The sequence below is a fragment of the Sebastes fasciatus genome, chromosome 10 (genome assembly GCF_043250625.1).
Source record: "Sebastes fasciatus isolate fSebFas1 chromosome 10, fSebFas1.pri, whole genome shotgun sequence".
In the NCBI taxonomy this organism is placed as follows: domain Eukaryota; kingdom Metazoa; phylum Chordata; class Actinopteri; order Perciformes; family Sebastidae; genus Sebastes; species Sebastes fasciatus.
Window position 1 is genome coordinate 14112891 of NC_133804.1, and position 21673 is coordinate 14134563.

The 21673-nt window shown below is 43.3% G+C and overlaps 1 protein-coding gene across 2 annotated transcripts in view; it reads left to right on the forward strand.

Annotated features, from left to right (window-relative positions):
* Positions 1–21673, forward strand: part of nlgn3a (neuroligin 3a) — a 230624-nt gene that overhangs the window by 126352 nt on the left and 82599 nt on the right. Inside the window, exons 5-6 of one of the 2 annotated variants that reach the window (XM_074648365.1) lie at positions 4020–4079; positions 13744–13893. In XM_074648365.1, coding sequence (XP_074504466.1) covers positions 4020–4079; positions 13744–13893 — 210 coding nt within the window. The remainder of the gene's footprint in view (positions 1–4019; positions 4080–13743; positions 13894–21673) is intronic. The other variant, XM_074648366.1, reaches the window with a different exon arrangement.

Here is a 21673-nt window from a genome sequence, read left to right on the forward strand (position 1 = left end):
CGGCGGTGCATTCATTCAAATGAAAGCTGTTTAACTAGTGCCTATGCCAAAGAGGTTTATATTGCTTCTGACTGCACCCGACTGACTGGCTGGCTTGCCCACTTGAATGACATAAATAATATTTTAAAGTCTCTTTGTGACTTTTAAGGAAATACTAAAGAGGATCTATTATGCTTTTATGCTCTTATCATTTATGTTAGTATATTATATAGTTTTTTAGTGCATTTAAAAGGTCTGCAAAGTTACAAAGACCAAAGTCTACGCTAAAGGGAGTTACTCTCCCCCACAGAAAACACTGCTCCTGAACTTCCTTGAAGTCCTGCCTTTTCTTCGGTAATGTGATGATGTCACCAAGTAACACACTGTGCATAATACCTGCCTAGCAGCTAGTTTGGCTCGCCCTCAAACAAAGCTAGTTAGAGCCGAGCTGGAGCAGAATCCAAAGAGTTTGTTTCAGTTGACCAATCACAACAGAGTGGGCTTTTAGGAAGGGGGGGCAGGAGCTCAAACGGTGTTTCAGTCAAAGGGTGAAAAGAGGTGCTGTAGCACAGCCGGTATGAAAAAAATAAAGTGTTTTTTGAACATTAAAGCATGTAAACATGTTCTAGTACAAGTATGCACCTGCAAATTAGCATAATAGGTCCTCTTTAAATGTAGCGGTTGACGTAGAGTGCTGCAGGAATGAGTCCTAAAACCCGGAAATGAGTTAGCAGTTTAGCACTTCAGGTTCCCTTATCGTGAAGTCAATGTTTTTTTTTAATGGGTTATTAGTTAGATGCCTGAAATAAGGTCTGTGGTTAACACAAGCTTAAGAGATTTTAACATTTGTATTACGATATAAAATACATCAGTGAATTTTGAAGCCTTTAAGTGTCTTAAAAAAGGCGGTTGCTAACAAGTGGCTAAATGAGACACATGTGGCCTAGTGTAGTTGGTTAGCTTTTTACTTCTGCCAATTGCATTCACACTTCAAAAATCATAAAAGTGGTGTTAATTTGTGGATATTATTTTACAGAGCAAAACGTGTAAGGTACGTTTGTTTGCCACAGAGCTTATTTTTTTTAAATAATCCAAAATCAAATGGAAAAATCCCATTGGCTTTTTTGGAGGGAACCCGTGTGATTCCAGCTTCCGGGTTGGCCTACATAAATACGTCATCCTTGCACCACTCTATAGTGATCATTCAAATAGTCTTTGGGCCTGAGTACATCATGCCACATGCAATTCTGAATTTGGGCATCTCACCAAAATTATTTCGCTGAGCAGCCCTGTTTGTGGATCATCCTCCAGGGACCATGAATATCCATAGCAAATTTGATGTATCTTGTCTCATGATCAATGTAGTTAGCAGATGACGGCTTAAACAACAACCACATGACGTTAAACAAGGTGATGTGTGTTTCAACACTTTGGGGAATGCTCGACATCTTATATGGAAATCATGAAGGCTTCAGTAAATCCCATGACAGTTGGCCTATTAGATTTTTATATTAATTTGTATTCATAGTAGCCTAGTGATTGCACCAGAGGAAACGTCCAAGGTCACGAAAACATTGGGATTTAGTGTGTCAGGAATTGCTCGGGAGGAAAATCGGAACTGACGGGTGCTATATGAAAGGTCAGGGTATTACCAAAACTGTGAAATTCTCCAAAAAATACCATATTTCTTTAAATTCTTGTCAGGAGATGGATTATTGAATGTGTGGACTGATGGCTAACTGACTAACCAGCATTGATATCTGCTTCTAGTGGGCATTAAAAAATGATTATACATGGATATCATGTTTCGAATACCGATGTGTAAGCAGTAGGTCAAGGTAGGGCTGGTTCACTATATTTGTACATGTTATGCAGGCGCCCTAGGGCGCTAGATTCTCATACTAACATGTAGCACAAAGACAAAAACACATTACCTACTGTTTAGGGCATAAAAAAGACGAGCTGTAGTAACCGCACACATCACTGAGTATACATAACACACATGATCTTGTGATTTATTCACATCTCTACCACCTCCAGGGAAGTTGCAATCCTGCACGTGCTTTTGCTTGTAGTTTAACCCCTTACCATTCCACTTTCTTTTTTAGGAGTAGAGTTGTTGGACAGGGGATGTTCAGGGGGAGATAACTAGTCAACAGTAGATGTCACATAGAAGTGGTGTACATCATTTGAAAGCTGGGAACCTGAAGATTAATTTTAGATGCAGCTCAGCACTGAGAGTCAAGTTGTTCTCGTCATTAATAAGAAATAGAAATTAATTGATTGATTAATTAATTAAAATAAATTGTAAAAGTGGACAAAGGGTTTAGAACATTATGATAAAAGTATATGACGGCCATTCCCATGCTCTATTATGTCTCATAAATTGTTCAGCAATCTTTTGGGGTTACATAGATTTGGTGCTAAATTTAACCATTTTTTACCATTCGGGAATTAATAAAAATGATCAATAATCCCTCCAAAATACCACATTAAGACATCAAGACCTAGAGAAACACCATAGAAAAAGCCATGCTGTGATTTGTATCAAAATTTTTTGACATTTTGGGATTTCTGCAAGATTTGCATTTTTCGGTGATTGGATGTCGAGCCCTTCTGTTGTGTAAACTGCTCAGACACCCCCTTATTGTCAATCTACGTAGGGAAGCCATCCATCCTCTGAATGCTCTAGGTCTCTTGTTTGTGGCTGTAAAGTTTCATGAGGCTGTGATTATCCTAGAGGTCACCACAGGTCATTTTATACAGTGAGGTCAAAATTTAAAAAATGATCTCACTACAATGAAATGGCTACTATGGGAACTAACATCATCACACATGAGAACAGTTGGGCTCATTGGATCCAGAAGTGTCTCAGTTTTACAGTAATACCCAATTTATGTAATTCCAAGACTGTTTTGGGACCCCGGTATGCAGAAATATTCAAACACATTATTTTAGAATAGGCAAAATAACATATTTATACTGCATTCAAAAAACTGCATGGTCTTTGCCCCAAACTGCATGTGATTATCATAAAGAAGGCATGTCTGTAAAGGGGAGACTCGTGGGTACCCATAAAACCCATTTTCATTCACATATCTTGAGGTCAGTGGTCAAGGACCCCTTTGAAAATCGCCATGCCAGTTTTTCCTCGCCAAAATTTTTGCGTAACTTCGTAGTGTTATTTATCAATCTTCCCGACCACTTAGCATGACATGTTTGGTACCAATGGATTCCATCGGTTTTCTAGGTTTTCATATGATACCAGTATCTTCACTCTAGCTTGAAAACTGAGCCCGCAACGACCTCTGAAAGACAGAACAGCGAGCTGTCGTAGATTTAAGGGGTTAAAAACCCTGTTCTTTAAACAGTTTTCTGCATCCTGATTTGTATATTCTTTAACTTGCCACATTTTCTGTTAATATCATTTTATTTGCCGTTTTTAATGGTCTCTTAAACTGGATGCCAATTGATGTTCGGTGCCAGAGAGAATAGAGAAAGTCGCTAAAGTCTTGTTTAAACACGCCAAAACCCTTCTCAAAAAGTCTTTTCCAAAATGCAATTAAAACCGATCAGAGTTATATGTTGTAGCTGTTCATTAATTCAGCAATCCTTTAAGCTAATAGTGTTGTTCCCCAAACGTATAGGATTGGATTCAGAGGGTTTTCCTACTAAATCTAAAAAGGGTTTTCTGAAACTGCCAGTGGTGTATGACTCTGCTCCAAATATGCTTTTAGAACAGTTTTATTGAGGTTAACTTTTGCAAGATGTTTTGATTTGTACCCAGTGTTTTTTAATCTGTATACTATTAAAAAATGTTTATTTTTCTCTTATTTTATGTGCTGTGAGTGTTAACAACAAAATGCCCTTGACAAATGTTCTACTGGGAATTGTGTATTTAAATTAACGTTGTTGTTATTCACATGTGGTCTCAAGTACTGATTTGTATTGAATTGCCTCTTTTCCCATCTGTGTGTTGCCAAACGTGCTATTTTGAATTTCCCTGTGCCTCTCTATGTCTCTCCCTGCTTCAATAACAGGGGCCCATGCAAAAAAACAGGGCGAGGATTTATCGGATAACGACGGTGATGAAGATGAAGGTATTTTCCATGGTGAACAAAGATGGTGCATGATTTTTTTTTTCTAAAAATGTCACTGTTTTTCTGATCATTTATGATTTTTTTGTTTGATTTATTTTTAATTGCAAATGCAATCATCAAGCACCCCTGTCACATTCAAATCTGTAAATGAAATGTTGGAGTGTGGGTGAGTGAATGTGAGGTATCCTGTTCCCGAGCATCAAGATTCAGCCGTTGAGCAGAGTGTTTCACTTCAGAGTCAGATGGGGACTAGTAGCTATGTAGATAACCAACCCCGGGTTGAGTCAATTTGAATATCTCACACAGTGACTAGAGCAACTGTTATTACAAGAAGCGGTGGTGAGAGCCCCCTTCTTAAGGTGTGGCCAGCAGCTGTCTTTGTGGCGATAATGGCAGCGGGAAAGTGAAGCAGCAGTGTAATATCAGCCCGTTCACCGGGTCTGCCAGCAGATTTAGATGAGGAGCGGCAGTTCAGGAGTGCTGCTGGAGAGGATTAGAGGCGAGAGGTGTAGAAAATGGGAAGTTGCTGCTCAGCAATCGCATTGTTCACTTTCCATATTTATCTTGGGATATTCCTGGCTCAGGGTGGATCTCTGCCGAGATTAGAATGAGAGACGATTCTTGTGCTGCAACAGAAACGGCTTAAGTCTTTGAATCTAAATCAAACCCTTGATATATCGCCCCGCCCTCGTCTTCCCCGTGCCACAGTAGGGCAGGTGATGCAAGCATGATGTTGGATATCAAGGTTAAAGCCATTGATTTACACTCTGTTTGTTATGGACAGATTGGATTTTTGCACATTATGCGTATATTTGGCGAACAAGATTGTATGTCTGGAGCGAAGCTGTTTTGGGACCTTAGCGCGTGTTTAGGGGCATATGGACCTTCTTGTTGGCAGGGAACCTGACACGTCACACTAAGTTACCGTATCCTTTCACTTATGGATGTTGGCTCAATTAACGGTGGCTTTGCTGTGGAGTCCTGCGTTGGGTTTTAAAGCCCCCGGCCTCTGGCCAGGCTTCTCTCCAGATGTTTAAGGGTTTGTAGTGAAGCTCCTTCCTCATTGCCAGTGGGCTCTTCTTTCAGAAAGAAGCCTCACGCTGGCCTTGATCACAGAGCAGGAAGCGTTGCCATGGCACCACTTTGACACCAAGGTGTTTCTTCATTCAAGCCCAGGGCGAGCTGTTGCAACCGAAGCCAAATTGCCTTCGGTTTTTCAGCTTCACTGTGTGTACACGTGCACGCGTATGCGGCGTGTATGTTTGTCTTCCCCTCGAGCAAGCCTACATGCGTCAGTGTATGTCGCCCTAAGTCCGTTCGAAATTGCTGACAAGTGCCGATCCCTTTGTCTGGCAAGTCTTTGCGTGCGCTCACAGTGGCTTGGTCTCCAAGCTGTTGTGCAAGACCGGCCTCACTGAAAATGTGACAAGTCTATTCTTCACTGAGCGCAACTAATGCTATTTACAGAGCATCACCGTAGAAGCACAATACAGTCCCGGCAGAATCTCCGCCACAGAACTGTAACTAATGCATGTGTGACAGAGTTGGCCATCAATCCCTAAACATGATCCAGGAGATTTTCATTGTTCTGGTGAATGTTTTGAAGTGTCGCGGGCCGTCACATGAAGCCAGTGTTCAGTAACATCCCTCTAATTCCCCCCAAAGAGGACTGTTACCTCTGTGAGAAAAAAGACTTCACTCCTCACAAAGTCCTTGTAAGCTGTCTTACATACTACCACTCTCCCGAGCGGCTGTACTATTATTGCGGGTAATGGCAATCTCCTTGTCTACAGTAAATGTACTGCACGCATTACCAATGAAAATCAAACTTTTGTATTCAAGTTAAAGGCCAAGTAGAGTCGTAGCACGAGCAGAACTCCCACTCTCTCGCTCTCTCTTTAGCTGCATGCACCTCTTATCCGCATATTCTCATTCAGTCGAGAGAGCTGCTGTCTTGTCTGGTTTCTCTGTCTAACCCCCTCCATCTCTCAGTCTGTTCATCCCAACATTACCATGCTGTCTCAGTTGGCAGTCTGTCTATCCTGGGCTAATTCCCTCCCTCCTTTTCCTCCACCACCATATTTGAGCCGCCCTCCTGCCTGTTATAACCCTCCAGACACGCTCTTAAATTCAAATACGTTTTATTGGAACAATAAAGGATTTCTCACATCGCCAAAGAAGTGTAAGTAACATATGTAATGGAATAGTAATATATAAATGTACAATATAAAAGGGTAGCAGAAGAGCCAATAAAAACATTCAACTGAGACGAGGAGATAAGCAAAATGAAATTTATAGCGAGGAATATAATCACCTTTTTTTACACGTTATATCTCACTGTGTCCGCTGGCTGTCCCAGAGGCTCTCGCTCTCAGCCGTTCTGTCTGTCTGTCTGTCTCTTCCTGTGTCTTTGTGCGTCCGCTTGTCTGTCTGAGCCTGAGTCAACCCTCCTGGCAGGCCCAAAGCGCATTCAAATTCTACGCAGCACTCCCTCCAGCAGCACGAGCGTGTGGGCCAAGTTGCTGTGATTTACATCGGCCCACAATCAAGACTCAATTTTACAGAGGCTGTTATTGCACTGTAAAAAAAAAAGGAGCTTTCAATCACCTACCTGCTGTCGTTAGATAAAGGTGGGCATGTAAATAGAGGGAGTCAGACTGTGTAGGAGCTAAATCTCCCAGGTGGAACGTGGCAGCGGTGCCGAGGTACTGTGCCCGGTGTTAGGCAGCCGTCCCTACGCCACCTCTAGAGCGTCTCGCACCACTGCCGCCTCGGCCCTCTCCCACTGATGAAAAATAGATGTGTGTGTGTGTGTGTGTCTGTCATTTGGCACTTTGAGACTCTAGCTCTAATCAGGAGGAATGCTTCCGCCCAGCGTGAGCGTGCACACACTCAGACAGGCACACCCCGCATCCATTAAACCAGTGAAGCATGCACGCCCTTCTTGTACACATAAACAATGCTTCCAAGCTCTAGAAGCAAGCGCCACACATGCACACACACCGCCCACCCCCAGAGAAGCTCTCCATCGCTGCCGTGCCAGGGAGCAGAGCTGAGCTCCACCTGCCTGGGTATTACCATTAATTCCATTGCACAGGCCTGACTGGATCCCCATCCAGCAAAGCCCTCAGCTCAGCTCAGACTGGTGAATCGACAGTGGGGGCAATTCACACACCATTCTCTCCCATTCTGCCACTATCCTATTCTCTGTGATGTGGCGGGGCTGAGGAATCGTGCCCCTTTGAAGCCCATTTACGCAGAGATATTTGGAACGCTGCCGCTCAGCTTCTTTCCAAGATAAGCATTGCCGCTAATGGCGGATCCACAAGGGCATCATTTGAGCCTGTTCAAAGGACGAGAGACCCAGACTGTTGCTGTCATCTATTTTTTCTCCCCCCCCCTTGTCCTTTACTCTTGAGTGGCGCAAAATAATTGGGAAGGCAAAAATATGTAAAGACGTGCTGCTTTTGAAAAATCGAGAGAATGGGGCTTTGAATTAGTTCAGTGACGCACTTCCCGTACGAAGCGCCGCAGCACGTCTCAGGGCGTTTGTGCCTGTAATGCATCTATTGGCGCGCTGTACTCAACCCTTCAGTGGGTTCGTACAGTATAATGTCAGCTTTTGTGGCTTGCAGAGAGGACAGCAGGCTTCCCTGGAAGACTAAAGGGTTAGTCTTCGTTCACTCGAGGAGTAAACAGCTGTCCGTGAGTCTCAGAGATGACAGCACCTCCACAGCCTCCTCCTCTCATCTAGATCCAGGCCAGCTGTAGGGGGCTTTGGCTAATAGCCTTGTAGGCTTCTCACCGTGTCTTCCCTTTTATTTTACTCAGCCGGCGTCTATCCCCGCCTCTCTTTTCTCTCCATCCTCACACACACACCGCTCTCTGTCTGCCAACAGCATATTTAACACACTAGCGGGAAGTCACCTTCACACAAAGGTCACTCCTCCCATTACTTTTTCCGTAGCAATGTCAAGATTCATACACATTCGCACACACACACACACACGTCTCCAATTCATATACCCAATTCCATGTTAAGATTTTCTTTATATACACGTCATACCTCAGTTGCGCTCAGAAATGTGTTGCGGAGAACACGGCTGACACACTCCAACCATAAGGTGCTCTTTCCCTGCCCATCCCATCACTCCTGATGATGTGCAGCCTCTGCTTAAAATAGCAACAGCTATGCAACAGCATTTTTTTTCCCCCGTGGTCTCCTTCCACTGTCTTCTGCCAGTCCAAAATAGAGAATTTGTCAGTGTGTGTTCCTTCACTTCAGCCCTTTTTCTCCCATCCGAGGCCCAGTCGCACAGTGCTAGCTTATTTGATTCAGTATAAAGGGAATATTAAGCAGACGCTCGGTGACATTCAGAATACTGTCAGCGACTGGTACGACGGCGCAAGCTGCTGTATAATTCGGTGTAATTACACTGCCTGTTTTGCGAGGAGCTCCCCAGTTAAACTAAATGCACTCCTTAAATGTGAACATGGGCCAGTAATGGACTTGTCATGAGTGAAGCGTGAAGCTCGGCCTGACAAGAGCGCTACAGTAGGGTGCATGTCATGTCCTGCCACATCAGGACATTGTCACCCGTCCCCCCCCCCCACCCCACCACCACCTTGCTGATAGCCGCTGACAGCCACCATGTTTCACCAAGTGTTGACACAGTGAATGCCACCGACACTTATCTCCTCTTGCCTTTGTCCCGTCCCACTCCGGAGTGTCAAGGCCAGTTTCTGGGGGCGCTTAACGTCAGATGTATGACTGACTGTTTTTCAATGGAGTGAGAGGCAAAAGGACAAAAAGGTGGAGGTACAGTTCGGGGAGAGAAAAATAAGATAGAGGAGGAAGGAGCGAGCGCTCCCGGCCCCCCTGGTGGGTTTCACTCGCAGCAGCAACACTTAGAGGCTCAGCTCAGGCCTGAGTTATGCCTCCCACTGACACTCCAATCAGTCCTGAGCCGCTGTGATGCACCTATGAAAGGTTGTGCTCCTCGGGTCCTGCTAAAATTCATGCCCTGTGATGTATTTGTAGGTGACTGTCCCCAACGCTTCTAGCCGGTGCAGTGACTTTTATTTATTCTCTCTGCTGTGATACAATTATTTGCTGTTCATATGAAGTGTCAGTGTTCTTACGCAGTTTGGAATTTGATTTTAGTCATTTCCAGGTCTGGATTAGTATGGATAAAAGAAAAGAGAGTATCCAGACTATTGCTCCTCTTCTGTTTTCTAAAACATAAAATTCAGAATTTCTAAAAAATAAATTGGTCATACAAACAGCAGAGTGTTTTTCATGCCCTTTAGAGCAGCCAAAATGTTTAGTGTGAGAGAGCATGGGCCAGAGTAAGCTGGATGTCGGGCAAGAAGTAGGCTATGGCGTGTGACTGAGTGCAAACTCCTACGCAGAGCTAGCTCTACGCCAGTACGTCACACCCAGGGCTGGCAACTAGGCAATTGCCTAGCGTGGCACTATGGCAGTGAAATGTGGGCCAGCTATTCATTATGAGCAAAATAATAACAATAATATAATGATAATAAAGTAACCAATAGCAGTAACTGCAGGCTGACAGCACATAGCAGAATGCTGCCTGTCAGACTGGGCTGTTTTTGTTGTAATCTGATTTGCTCAGTCATTTTCATTGTGAACATGATGAACTGTGTCACAGCTCACCTCAGCTTGCCTGGCCTGTCTTGGTTTGATTCAGTGCAGTGGCGACGTGTCTATACAAACTAAGGAGGTGTCATCCACTATGAAGTAGGGCTGAGACAATACACTTATCTCCTGATTCAATCACTATCACGATACTTTGGTGCCAATTCGATATGCATTGCGATTTTTAGGTATTGCAATTCGATATTAAGATTTTTTGTGATTTTAGTAAAAAATGTTAACACTAGACCGTAGGGAAAAAGTTGAATCATACACTTAAAAAATCAAAGAATAAAGACATTTCCCCCACAAATTAGTGGTATTTTCTTTTTAATTTATATGAAACATGTAATGTTTTATACTTCTGATGAATATAATCTAATCAATCTTATTTCCATAGATGTATTTTGTATATACAGTTCTCTTTGTCAACACCTTATTTTGAAAACCGGATGTAGTCACACGTGTATACTTCTGCTAACTTCGGCAAGTCCGTCTCTAGCTTTCCCGTCAGCTATGTTTGACTGTATTTACCATAAATGTCAGTATATGAGTGCGCTACAGTTGTAGCGTCGTAGGATTTGACCACAGAGATGAGAGTGACGGCTGGCTTGACCACACATTACTGCAATACGATAACGTTTCCTGTCTATTACAGAGTTAGCATGTAGCTTTAGCCATGATGTCAAGCTCTGCTTTTCCTCGCAATGTGTGAAACCCAAAGTGTTTCCATACTTTACTGTATGTGTAGTGTTTACCACTCTGGATTTAATATGTGAGGGTTCAAGTCGTATCCATGCGGACCCTCTGCCGTCTTGTACTTCCTCGTTGTGGCCAGCTGCGGTTTGTTTTGGTTGACGGATACAGAACAGATATAACGTCCAGTTACTTTGACTACAACAATAAAAGCGGTAACTCCCTTCAACCTCCGCATTGACTTAAATGAAGCAAATATATTGATTCTGGCATTAAAAAAATCTATTTCAAAATCGTATTAAAAAAAGAATCACGATACATAATGTTGTTGAATTTTTTTTCCACCCCTACTATGAAGTGCTTTGAAGATCTTCATCATCAGATTCTTTATATACCACAAAATAAACTGTATTAGTGGTAAGATTACTGCCCCAAATTTTTCAGCCTGCACCCTACGGGTGCTCGTATAAAAGGCCTCTCCATCTCAAAGTCCCGGGTTTGATTTCTGTTCCAGTTCGTCCCTGTTGCTAATAGAGGGGCAGCATCATTGTTTTTCGCCTAAAGCGGCAGAAGTACAGGCGCCGGGCCCGGACACAGCCTGCAAAACAGCTCTTCCCCAAGTGCAAGATGTTTGAAAGTGGAACGTCGTCCAAATAAATTCCAAGGGCTGGCTTGACGATCTTAAATACAAAGCCTGGTTGGTTAACAATTCCAAATGGGAAAAAAAGCTGGATGAGAAACTTTGTGTACAATTTTGTCACAGCATCCTCCCCGAGTCACAAATTAAATATGGTCTGAAAAATCTACAGAGAAGACTGGAAATTTGAGTCCAGAAGAGTAAGGAATTTTGAAATTGAAAATGTGTAGGAACCCTGATATGTGCTGGGAGTGTATGTCACTGTACAATAGATGCTGCGTGTTGTTGTGATTGAGAGAAATATGTGAGAAAGAGATGTGTTACACTCTTCATTGCACATCAGCTTCCATCTGCATTCTTCACACACACAGATTGTCTTTGTTCATCACCAAAACATGAGTTTATTTGTCCTTTTGTTTTTATTTTCAACCCGTGCATGTGAGTTTTATTGCAAATATGTGCATTAATGAACCTCTGTTTATTTCCTAGCACAGAGCTCTGTGCTACATTTTGATTTGCTGTGAATATGTGTGTCGATGTAATGATGTGTTCGCCTCGGAGAAGTTAGTGAATCAGGAAGGCAGCTTTTATTCCGAGGTGGCCACTTAGTCACCTGTTACACCAGACTAGGCCGACCGATAAAGCTCTGATCTGATTGGTTAAGGAGAGCTGCTCACCTCATTACCTCCACGTCATGCTGTGCTGCAGCCCACGTGCGGGTGATTATTTCTCACTTTAAACCAAAGTCCAATTGGGATCTGTTGCATTTTTCCTTCTGACACAAATCAGTGAGAATATCACATCTGTGTGACACCTCCCACATCAGATCAACTCAATAAATAGATTAGAACAAGTGCTTCAATGTCTTGTCTCCCGAAGGGATTTAACTGTTGTCATGGAGACCCGATGTGAATCAACAAAAGAGGTGACTGATAACATTGACATGACTAATCTCTTTTTCTTATTTCTGCCCCCTGTTCCGTCTCCCTCTACGCCATTCTCCTCGTATCTGTGGCCCATTTGTTTGAGTAGCTCGTGTAGGATATACTGTTTTTCTCCCTTTCTCCCCCCCCCCCTCCCCTTTTCCCCTCTCTGACTGTACCTTTCATGCTTCCTCACCCCATGCATCCCCTCCTCCTCCTCTTCCTCCTCCTCCTCTTGTCTAAGATAAGTGTGTGCATAGAGAAGTGTCAGCTATAAATCACATTTCACTGTGTAGCCTTCTCAGATACCAGCAAGATAAAGAAAGCCATAAATAAGGCCACATCATACGCAAGTTATTGCTTTGCTTTTAAGCGTAACGGGGCCATGAATAACCAAGGGAATAAAAAAAACAACAACCTGTGAATCGAGGCTGAGCTCTGCTAGAGGGGGGGGGGTTACAGAAAAACCGTGTCTCTACAAAATGCATTTAAGTAGTTGTCCTCGGTGTTAGGCATGCTAATGTGATGGGGGCGCATAACGACGAGCGGCGCCTGCAGATGGATGCAGATTGGGCTGTGCAGGATGTGGTCTGCGATTAGCTGTTCTTGAGGATTTTGAATTTTGGCTCTCAGTCACCATAGCAACCCGAATACAATACCAGTCTTTTAAATCTGAGCCCATTGCTTTCTCTCATTTTCCCTCCCTTTCTATTTTATATCTTTCTTTCTCTTTTTATTTTTCCTTTCCTTCCTTCCGGTCTGTCTTTGTCTCTCTCTCTGTGTCTTCCTGTCTCTTTGCCCTCCCACCCCCCACCCCCCTCTCATTCTCACCACTCTCAGGGCTTAGGGGGAAAAAAGAGAGAGGCAGGGAGTTGGACAGAGATGGAGAGAAACAGGGGGAGACAGGGGAGAGTCTGTGAGCGAAAGCGATACAAAGTGAGGGAGGGGAAGGCGAGAAGCTACACAGAACACGGGGGGGAGCAGGAGTGAAAATGAGAGAGAGTTTCTTGTCTTGTCTCCCAGCTCTAGCCAGCCAGCCAGTAATTCAGCCTATTCCTCAACACAGAGGCGTTTTTCTTCCCCTCTACCTCTGGATGTGCTTTATCTGGCTGGAGTGTCGCTCCAGCTGGGTATCAAGCCCTGGTTCGGGGGGGAATAGAATAAACAACCCAAAAACTGAAGCACAAATTTAACCGTGCAAATAAATTGTTGCACAGAGATATGCCTGTGTATAAAGGGAGGCGCACGGTAGCATTGTGTAATTAGCCGGTGAGTTTTTCCTATCACTGTCAAGCCAGATTAGCCTTCTCCCTGGTTAGGAGATGTGTCAGAGTACCTCTCTCTTTATTCTCCCTAATGGCTTCCTGCGTTTCTATATTGGAAAGTGGGTCTGCCTCCTGGAAGGCAACACGAGACCAAACACAACCCTAATAGTTTGGTTTATGCGATAAATATTTTATCTTGTAAACGGGCGAGCCACATTTTAGCGGCTGAGATGGCCAATTACTATAATAGAGTTGAGTCGACATAATGAGTGGACATTAATTTGTTTCTCACCGAGCAGATATGAAAGATTATTGCCTCCATTTCCATTAGCAGGCCAGCAGACTGCGTCCTTACAGCTGGTATCTGAGAGGTGACCGTCAGCTTGTCTGTTTGTGGCCACCATGCGCTGTTTCTGCTGTGTCTGACCCCTTTGATCGGAGTGGGTGGACGACAATGTGAATGTGTTAATGATGGCCGCTCTTGCAGACATACGAGACACCGGGGCCAAGCCTGTGATGGTCTACATCCACGGGGGATCCTACATGGAGGGGACGGGCAACATGATCGATGGGAGCGTCCTGGCCAGCTACGGAAATGTCATCGTTATCACTCTCAACTACCGCGTCGGTGTCCTCGGTAAGCTCTTTTCTTTTTTCTTACTTCACCTCCTCCTTCAAGGACATTTTTCTGGGCCGTCTTTATAGGCCAGCTAGGTGTTAATGAGCCCCGCTGATTGCCACGTACTCTCCAAATAAGGCCGAGGGAAAGAGAAACTGTAAATACACGGACTGGTTCCTGCGCTGCTTCTTGTTGATGTGGTTCTCGTGTATCAAAATCACAGTAATTGAGTGCGCTGCTGAATGTGGGTTTGTTGTTGTGACTGGGGTTTTGAATAAATTAAGAAATTATTGTAATGAGGTTGAAAAAAAAATGATGAGCTGGGCGTGATGCTGGAGAGAGATAGAGAGGAGAGAGGAGAAGAGTCTGTTAGGGAGAACGAGGGCTTCTCTCTCCGAGTTGCAGTCGGTTGCAGATTGACTCACACAGCTGAATCCTCTTTCAGACACTTGTATGTGTGCGTGTGTGTGTGAGAAAGAGAGAGAGAGTAGAGAGGCAGAGAAAGAGAGGGAGAGAGAGCTCCATGGAAACAGCTGCAGCAACACAAAATGGAGTTTGTTAGCACACTACCCAAGCTTTGTACCTTTTCCATCCATCTCTCTGACACAGCTGATTTCCCTCCTCACACATTTTTTTTTACATTTAGAGTGGTTGTGCTCTGACTACAAACACTTTGAATATAGAATTGAATTTCCCTGATGTTGTTGTTTGCATTTGTGGAGAATACTGCCTCAGATTTGGACTATCGCTGGCTGCTGTTAAGATATAGGGGATGGCAAAGTGTTATTCTATGTTCCCTTCAACAAATCCCATGAAAACAACGATTCCTTAATCTGTCTCTCACACTGTCAGACTTCTCTATACTGTCTGTGGCTCACAGCCCAAAGCATATTGGTTGTAACTGAAGATGTTAATCTTTAAATCTTCACTAGTCACAAATATATCATTCCATTTTTTGTAATTTCCTAACACAGGTGGGCACTATTGATTTTAGAGAACGTTACTCCAAGAGAGGTAAATATTGGCATTTGTTGGGGACAGTTTTCAGCTGCAGATTAAATAGCAATCTGCTTTTAAATCTGCTTTCCACTAAACCATTGTTTCCTATACACGATATATATATATACACGGCGCGCCTGGCGTGCGCTCCTCTCTTTCGCTGCGCATCATGTTTTTCTATTGCTTTTTAGACGTGCATAAAAGAAAACATCTCTTTTCACCCTCCTTTTTTTGATCCAAGTAGATGTTGCTAGCTAGTAAGCTGTAGCGACGTGTCCCGGTGTGATCGGCCCCTATCACCAGCAGAGTAGTAGAGAACTGACTCTGTACTGTCTACAATATCTATTTAAAGTTTGCTAACATTAGCAGTATGAGCCACTGTTCACTACTGGTCATACCAGACCAGGTAAGACTCTTGCAGCATAACCCTCATTGGAGTGAATTGAGTGCAGTGAACTGTCTGTGTTTTATTACTTTTAAATATTTTATATGTAAGAGAATGAATGTGCTATTTTTTCTTCTTTCTTCAAAAGTTGCATACAGTAGTAGTGCTTTATTATTCACCGGTGTGCTAGTGAGGATTTACAGCAGCAGGACGGTTGTATGCAGCAATGACTCAAATACACTACAGTGTCACGTTAAAGGAACATGCCACTCCAGTGATGTGTTTTTTCGACAACAATGGAGGTCTATGGCACAGAGGAATAAACTATATCAGTGGCCAACCTGGGGGTCGGGCCCCATAAGAGGCAGCTCAGTGAATCTGAATGGTCACAGCAGGGGCGTCTCTAGGAGTTGACATGTTCTGGAGCTAAGCTCAGACCACCAGGGGCTGAGGTCAGGGTGTTGGTCCCTGCTGTTCTGCCTGGAACACTTCTGCCCAAATTGTATTTCATTTTACTACATTGTATGACTACTGCAAACATTATATTCCATTTGAAATTTAATTTTCAATAGCAATGTTAAGGCAACTGCTCTGGACAAATTGGACTTCTGCAGGGCAGCTGAGAATCCTCAAACCTATGACACCAGTGTTTAATGTAATAGCTACTTTACTTTTTGTCCTTTTTTACATTTTTATTTGACTGCTGTAATATTTGGCACTTTTTGTTGTACACTTGTTTAGTTGTACAACCATTTAGGGAATATCAGGTGTTTTGACCATCTCGCTTTTCTCCAAATTGTGTCACCAACAACTCCCCAAGTATCCTTTAACTCATGACATCTATGCCTACATGACAAAATCATGTTTTACTTTAAACATTGTTCCCATCAAACTTTTTTCATATTCACAAAACAATCTTATAAATTGTGCTGTATATAAGAATTTCTGGGATATTTCCGAGATGTAGCCTGCATCTTTTGGATCGCTTTGGGAAGTTTGCATTATTTTGGGAAGATCAAAACAGGTCCCCAAATTATCTGGATGCATAATATATGAACAGTTATCCTCATTCTCAGTCTTAGACTGGGTGTCCACCGTTTAGCGTTTTTTTTAATTTTTATTAGCTCCAATGTTTTTTTTTTTAAATTGTATTGTTCCCAATGAGGAGAGAGCGGATGTAACTGCCTAGAGGAAAAGGCGCTGAGCCTCCGACTGTTTTGTGTGGCCGCTCTGAGCCCTTTTAGTTGAAAATCTCTGAACTTTTCAGAAAGGCGCTGGTGTCGTCACTGTGGATGAATCGCTTCCCAACCTCCTGCCAGCGCTTTCTGCCAGAAAAAAACGCTAAATGGACACTCAGCGGTCTTAAAGCAGGACTGTTGCTGCGTGAGCCCGACAGCTGAGCAGAAGCAGCATCGTATGCCGTGCAGATGGACTGACTGAGTGTGTATAGGCTGCAAGAGGAAGTTACCCAGCCCCAGTGAAGCCCCCAGGAAGAGTGACGGGCTTTGAAGCAAATTTTCGTAGTGGCCAATTGGTGGAATTACAACTTCCAGGTCCGTCATGTGATGCCATTGGGCCCAAAAATACTTTTTCCCCATAGACTTACATTGGGAAAGAGATGTATGTAAATCAGCGGATCATTTTTTGCTTCATGGGCCACTGAGCAACTTTCATAGGAATGAACAGGATCCATGGCCCCACTCCTTCAGTCTCTCTACATCCACACACACAGGCAGCAGCAAGGGTTGGTGTGGTCGGGAATTAAATTACCAGTATTTACATTTTATGATGATTCGATTTTTTTATCGTCTGTCGGAAAGATTCGGCGCTAGACAAAAAACATGCCGGCTAAAACCCCGGAAGCCCGATGCTGACGACGCCACCACTGGGTCCCAGGATGATGAACAAGATGGGAAAGAAGGGAAAATGTCTGCTACATAAAAAGATTTAAGTAAAAATTACCCAGTTTTTTGTTGTTATATATTGAATAGTTTACATTTGCAGGACTCTAAAATCTATGAAATGTACAATTTGTGACAAGGTGTCATGACTAGGCATTGCTTTGTTTTAAAGGGTCAAAAAGGTTTGGGAACAGTGAGCTGTATCAGGCGTTGCATGCTTGTTAGTAGGATGAGTTCATTGTTGACGTTGGTCTTTTCATGGCATTTGAAAAATATCGAATATGACCAGCAGTGTGCTTCACCTTGCTGCTCAGAGAGCGCCACTGTGACTGAGAAGTGGTGCCACCTCATCCTCGGGGACATTGTGATGACTGGTGTGGTTGACTCACGCAGGCACAACTCCATTCATCCCGAGACTCTCTTTTTGATGGAGATGAGAGCGCTACGGCCTATCGATTTTGTCATCAGGATCGCTTGCCTTGAATGCGCCGTGTTTTTTCCTCTGTCATTTTTGTGGAGTATCATTTTGAGTGTTGTAATCAGCCTTCGGGGTGGCAAGGTAGTCGGAGTAGTGGCTGAGCGCGCGTGCCTCGTGCTGCCGCTGCTGCTGCTGCTGCTGCTGCCGCCGCCGGTTTAAAGCTCAGCACGTAAGCCTAATACAGATTCATGATCATATTTCTTTCATGGCACTTCAATTATGAGTCAGATGTTTCTTCTCTCGCTGCCACAGTTCACTAAATGTCATTCTACATGCGTGCATACACACCCTCAAACGTCACATACGAGCACTCTGAGCTCACGCACATGCTAGTAGTCACACAAACAAACACACAGCAAAAACAATCTACACATACAGATGTGTTTTTGCACTCAAAAACATGCACATACATACACATATGTGGAATTCACAAAGCAGCTCTCTTGGTGAGCTCCCCAGAAGCCATTCTGAGAAGAAGCGATGCATGTAGTTGAGCGATAATGTCCATCGCCGAAGCACGGGCTGATAATCTCCCCATGGTACGGCTTTAAACTGTTCTTACAGACCCACTCACATAAACCAAATAAAACCAAGGCCAGAGAGAAATCAGACCATGATGGGCCAATTAACTCTAAGCTGTCTGAAGATTCTCAGTCATAAAGTGTGAATTGCACTACTCCGAACATGAGAAATCGTAATTACATGTCTTCATTTTTATTTTTGTTTGCAGTTTTTTTTTTTATTGAATACGGGCGTAGAGTTAATCAAGTCTAGACAGCATTAAGTAGTGGAGTAGATTAGCTGTTTGTATTGGACACTGTACATTAGCCACTGCACACAGAGAGAGTGCCACATCAGGTCATCCGACAGCGAGATGAGAGCAAATACTCCAGTTTTACTTCTTCTTCTTCAACTGGAGAGCTGTGCAGCAGGACTCCCTTCGTTTGAATAATGGAAGAAGAAAAAAATCAGTAATTTAGATTCCACGCTGGGTGACGCAGTTTCGTGTCAAAATGCAAGATAAATAAATAAATATTAATGAAAAAAATGAAAGCTCATTTAATTAGTCTGCTTAAAGGGATGAGGGAATAATGGAGGCAGAGAGAATTAGACAAGATAATGAGTTTAAAGTGAAAGGCAACAAACTACGCTTTCTGACACTAATATAGCTCTCCCATCGTCCCTGGGCAATCTGAATATGGCATTAATAATGCAGTAAACACCTTTGAAATACACACAGCAATCTGAATAGCACAGAAACAATAGGCCCAAACTATTAGGCAACAACAGCCCCTCACTAACAAATCTGCACCGAAAGCATTTTTAATGTGGAAAAACATTTTCACCAACAAATTGGGCAGCACTGGAAACCTCTGTAAATGTCAGTGGTGAATGTTTTATTTAGCTATTTCATTTCCGTTCTTTTTTTTGTAGCAACACTATTTCCAGCAAACGTTTCACTCATATGGAGCAAAGTTATTGAAAGCTGGTGCTCAGTGTGTTATGAAATATAGATTTAGCATTTTGTTTGGTGTTTTCCAAAAGAGAGGCCGCGGTGGATTTAGTCCGTATTTCAGCGTGGTTTTTTAATATGTGCATCCGACTTTACAGTGAAACACACAGAGAGATATAAAAAAAAAAGGAAGAGGAGGAATACTGTAGAAAGAAGAGGTAACACGGAGGAGTTGTACAGATTCTATTCGGAGACCCTCGGCCACTCCTGTTCCAATTAAAGAAGAGTCCACTAAGTTTCTCGTGCCGTTCTATCATCCCCCTGCAGCTCTTCGCCTTACGCCGCCGTAATGGTAATTATTGCTTCAAAGGGTGGACCACAATTCTCCCGAGGCCCCATTTGGAAACTTTCATATCAGAACCTTTCACCATTTAGATGAATGAGGATTCATTTCAAATTTAATCTTTAATTACTTATTGACCCACCGCGGTGTGATTATCGCCAGATGAGATATGGAGAATAGAGTTTTACACATGTCCGGACCGAACTGTCCTGCTGGGACTCGTCACACTCTGCTCATCGGGTCAGGGGACCTGAACAGCAGCGGTTTGTTTACCAAAGAGAGACAGTGTTTGGATTTCTGCTTATTGATCTGTGTGTGTGTGAGAGAGAGAGAGAGAGAGAAAGAGACATTGTGTGTGTTTGTCTCAAAGTGTGTGACTTGTCTGCCCGCGTGCATGTGCGTGTGGGTGTGTGTGGTTTGTGCGCGTGCATGCGCCTAGTTGCCGCGCCTCTCTAATGATGTGTAATGAGTCCCAGTCAGAGGGGAGTATCTTGTATCACTGCTCTTTACAAATATAATTACTCACTGGCTCTCCAGAGCATGTCAATTTCCCAGTCCATTGGGGGGGGGGGACTTAATTACTAGTTTCCAAATGCATTAAAAATTAACAAAGGCTGCCTCACATGCCAAAACTCAAGGTGAGATCCTTCCTCGCTTTATAAAGGAGAATGGTCAAGTACAGTCCGTACTTGTGGAGAGTTTTCACCTTTCGACGGGGTTTTATTTGTGACCTTTGATGTCTATCTCCCATATCGCTTTGATCGCAGCTATTTCATGGCGGTACCGTCACGCAGCTTTGCACCGTCACCTCAGTCCACCCCAAAGGTATTCAGGCCTTCAAAAGAATAGTTTTAGATCCAATCAAAATAACCTCACCCTATACTGTATGAGTGTATGCGCTGAAGCAGCAGCACAGGTGTCGCTGCATTGATTTGTTCAGTTTGCCAGAGTCATTCTGTGACTCTGCCTTCCTCTCCTACGCCTATCTCCCAAACTAAAGATGGTGACGGTTGGTAATTCAGCCAGGGATTTGGGGAGTGGAGGATATGTGTGGCTGTGTGCGAACAATATTCCAGAGCAAAAGATCACGCAAGTTTCTATAGTTGTTTCTCACTTACTGAAGAATTGCTGCTGAGCTCCGCTGAGAGCTGAACAGCGCAGTGTGCTGGTGGCCTCCTGACCCTGACGCTGTAGTCTGCTGGATGTTGGTTAAGTAGTTTGATGTCATCTGGATATTTCCTGTCTGAGGTTTAAAACCATTGGCCCCATTTACACGTGTCATTTCAAGCGCCTTATATCCGGATTAAGTCCAGATGTGATTTAATACACTTTCATTTACACATATATGCGTCTCGGTTGGCCAGATCTTATTGCAATCCTGGGTTTTCCCGGGTTACAGGCAAATCAGGGCAGGCCCTCCAGTCCGGAAGGAGGAATAATGCCAACCCTGTCTCCCACAAAATTATGTTCCCATTAGGGCTGTCAATCGATTAAAATATTTAATCGCGATTAATCGCATGATTGTCCAAAGTTAATCACGATTAATCACAAATTAATCGCACATTTTTATCTGTTCAAAATGCACCTTAAGGGGAGATTTGTAGTATTTGATACTCTTATCAACATGGGAGTGGGCAAATATTCTGCTTTATACAAATGTATATATATATTTATTATTGGAAATCAATTAACAACACAAAACAATGACAAATATTGTCCAGAAACCCTCACAGGTACTGCATTTAGCATAAAAAATATGCTCAAATCATAACATGGCAAATTCAAGCCCAACAGGCAACAACAGCTGTCAGTGTGTCAGTGTGCTGACTTGACTATGACTTGCCCCAAACTGCATGTGATTATCATAAAGTGGGCATGTCTGTAAAGCGGAGACTCGTGGGTACCCATAGAACCCATTTTCATTCACATATCTGGAGGTCAGAGGTCAAGGGACCCCTTTGAAGATGATCATGCCAGTTTTTACTTGCCAAAATTTACCGCAAGTTTGCGGTATTATTTAACATCCTTCGCGACAAGCTAGTATGACATGGTTGATACCAATGGATTCCTTAGTTTTTTTTTGTTTCATATGATACCAGTATCTTTACTCTAGCTTTAAAACTGAGCCCGCTACAACCTCCCAAATATCGATTGCATTAATGCGTTAAAAAGAAATAGTGTTAGAGTTATTTTGCATTAACGCGTTAACTTTGACATGGCTACATTTCACACGGGACAT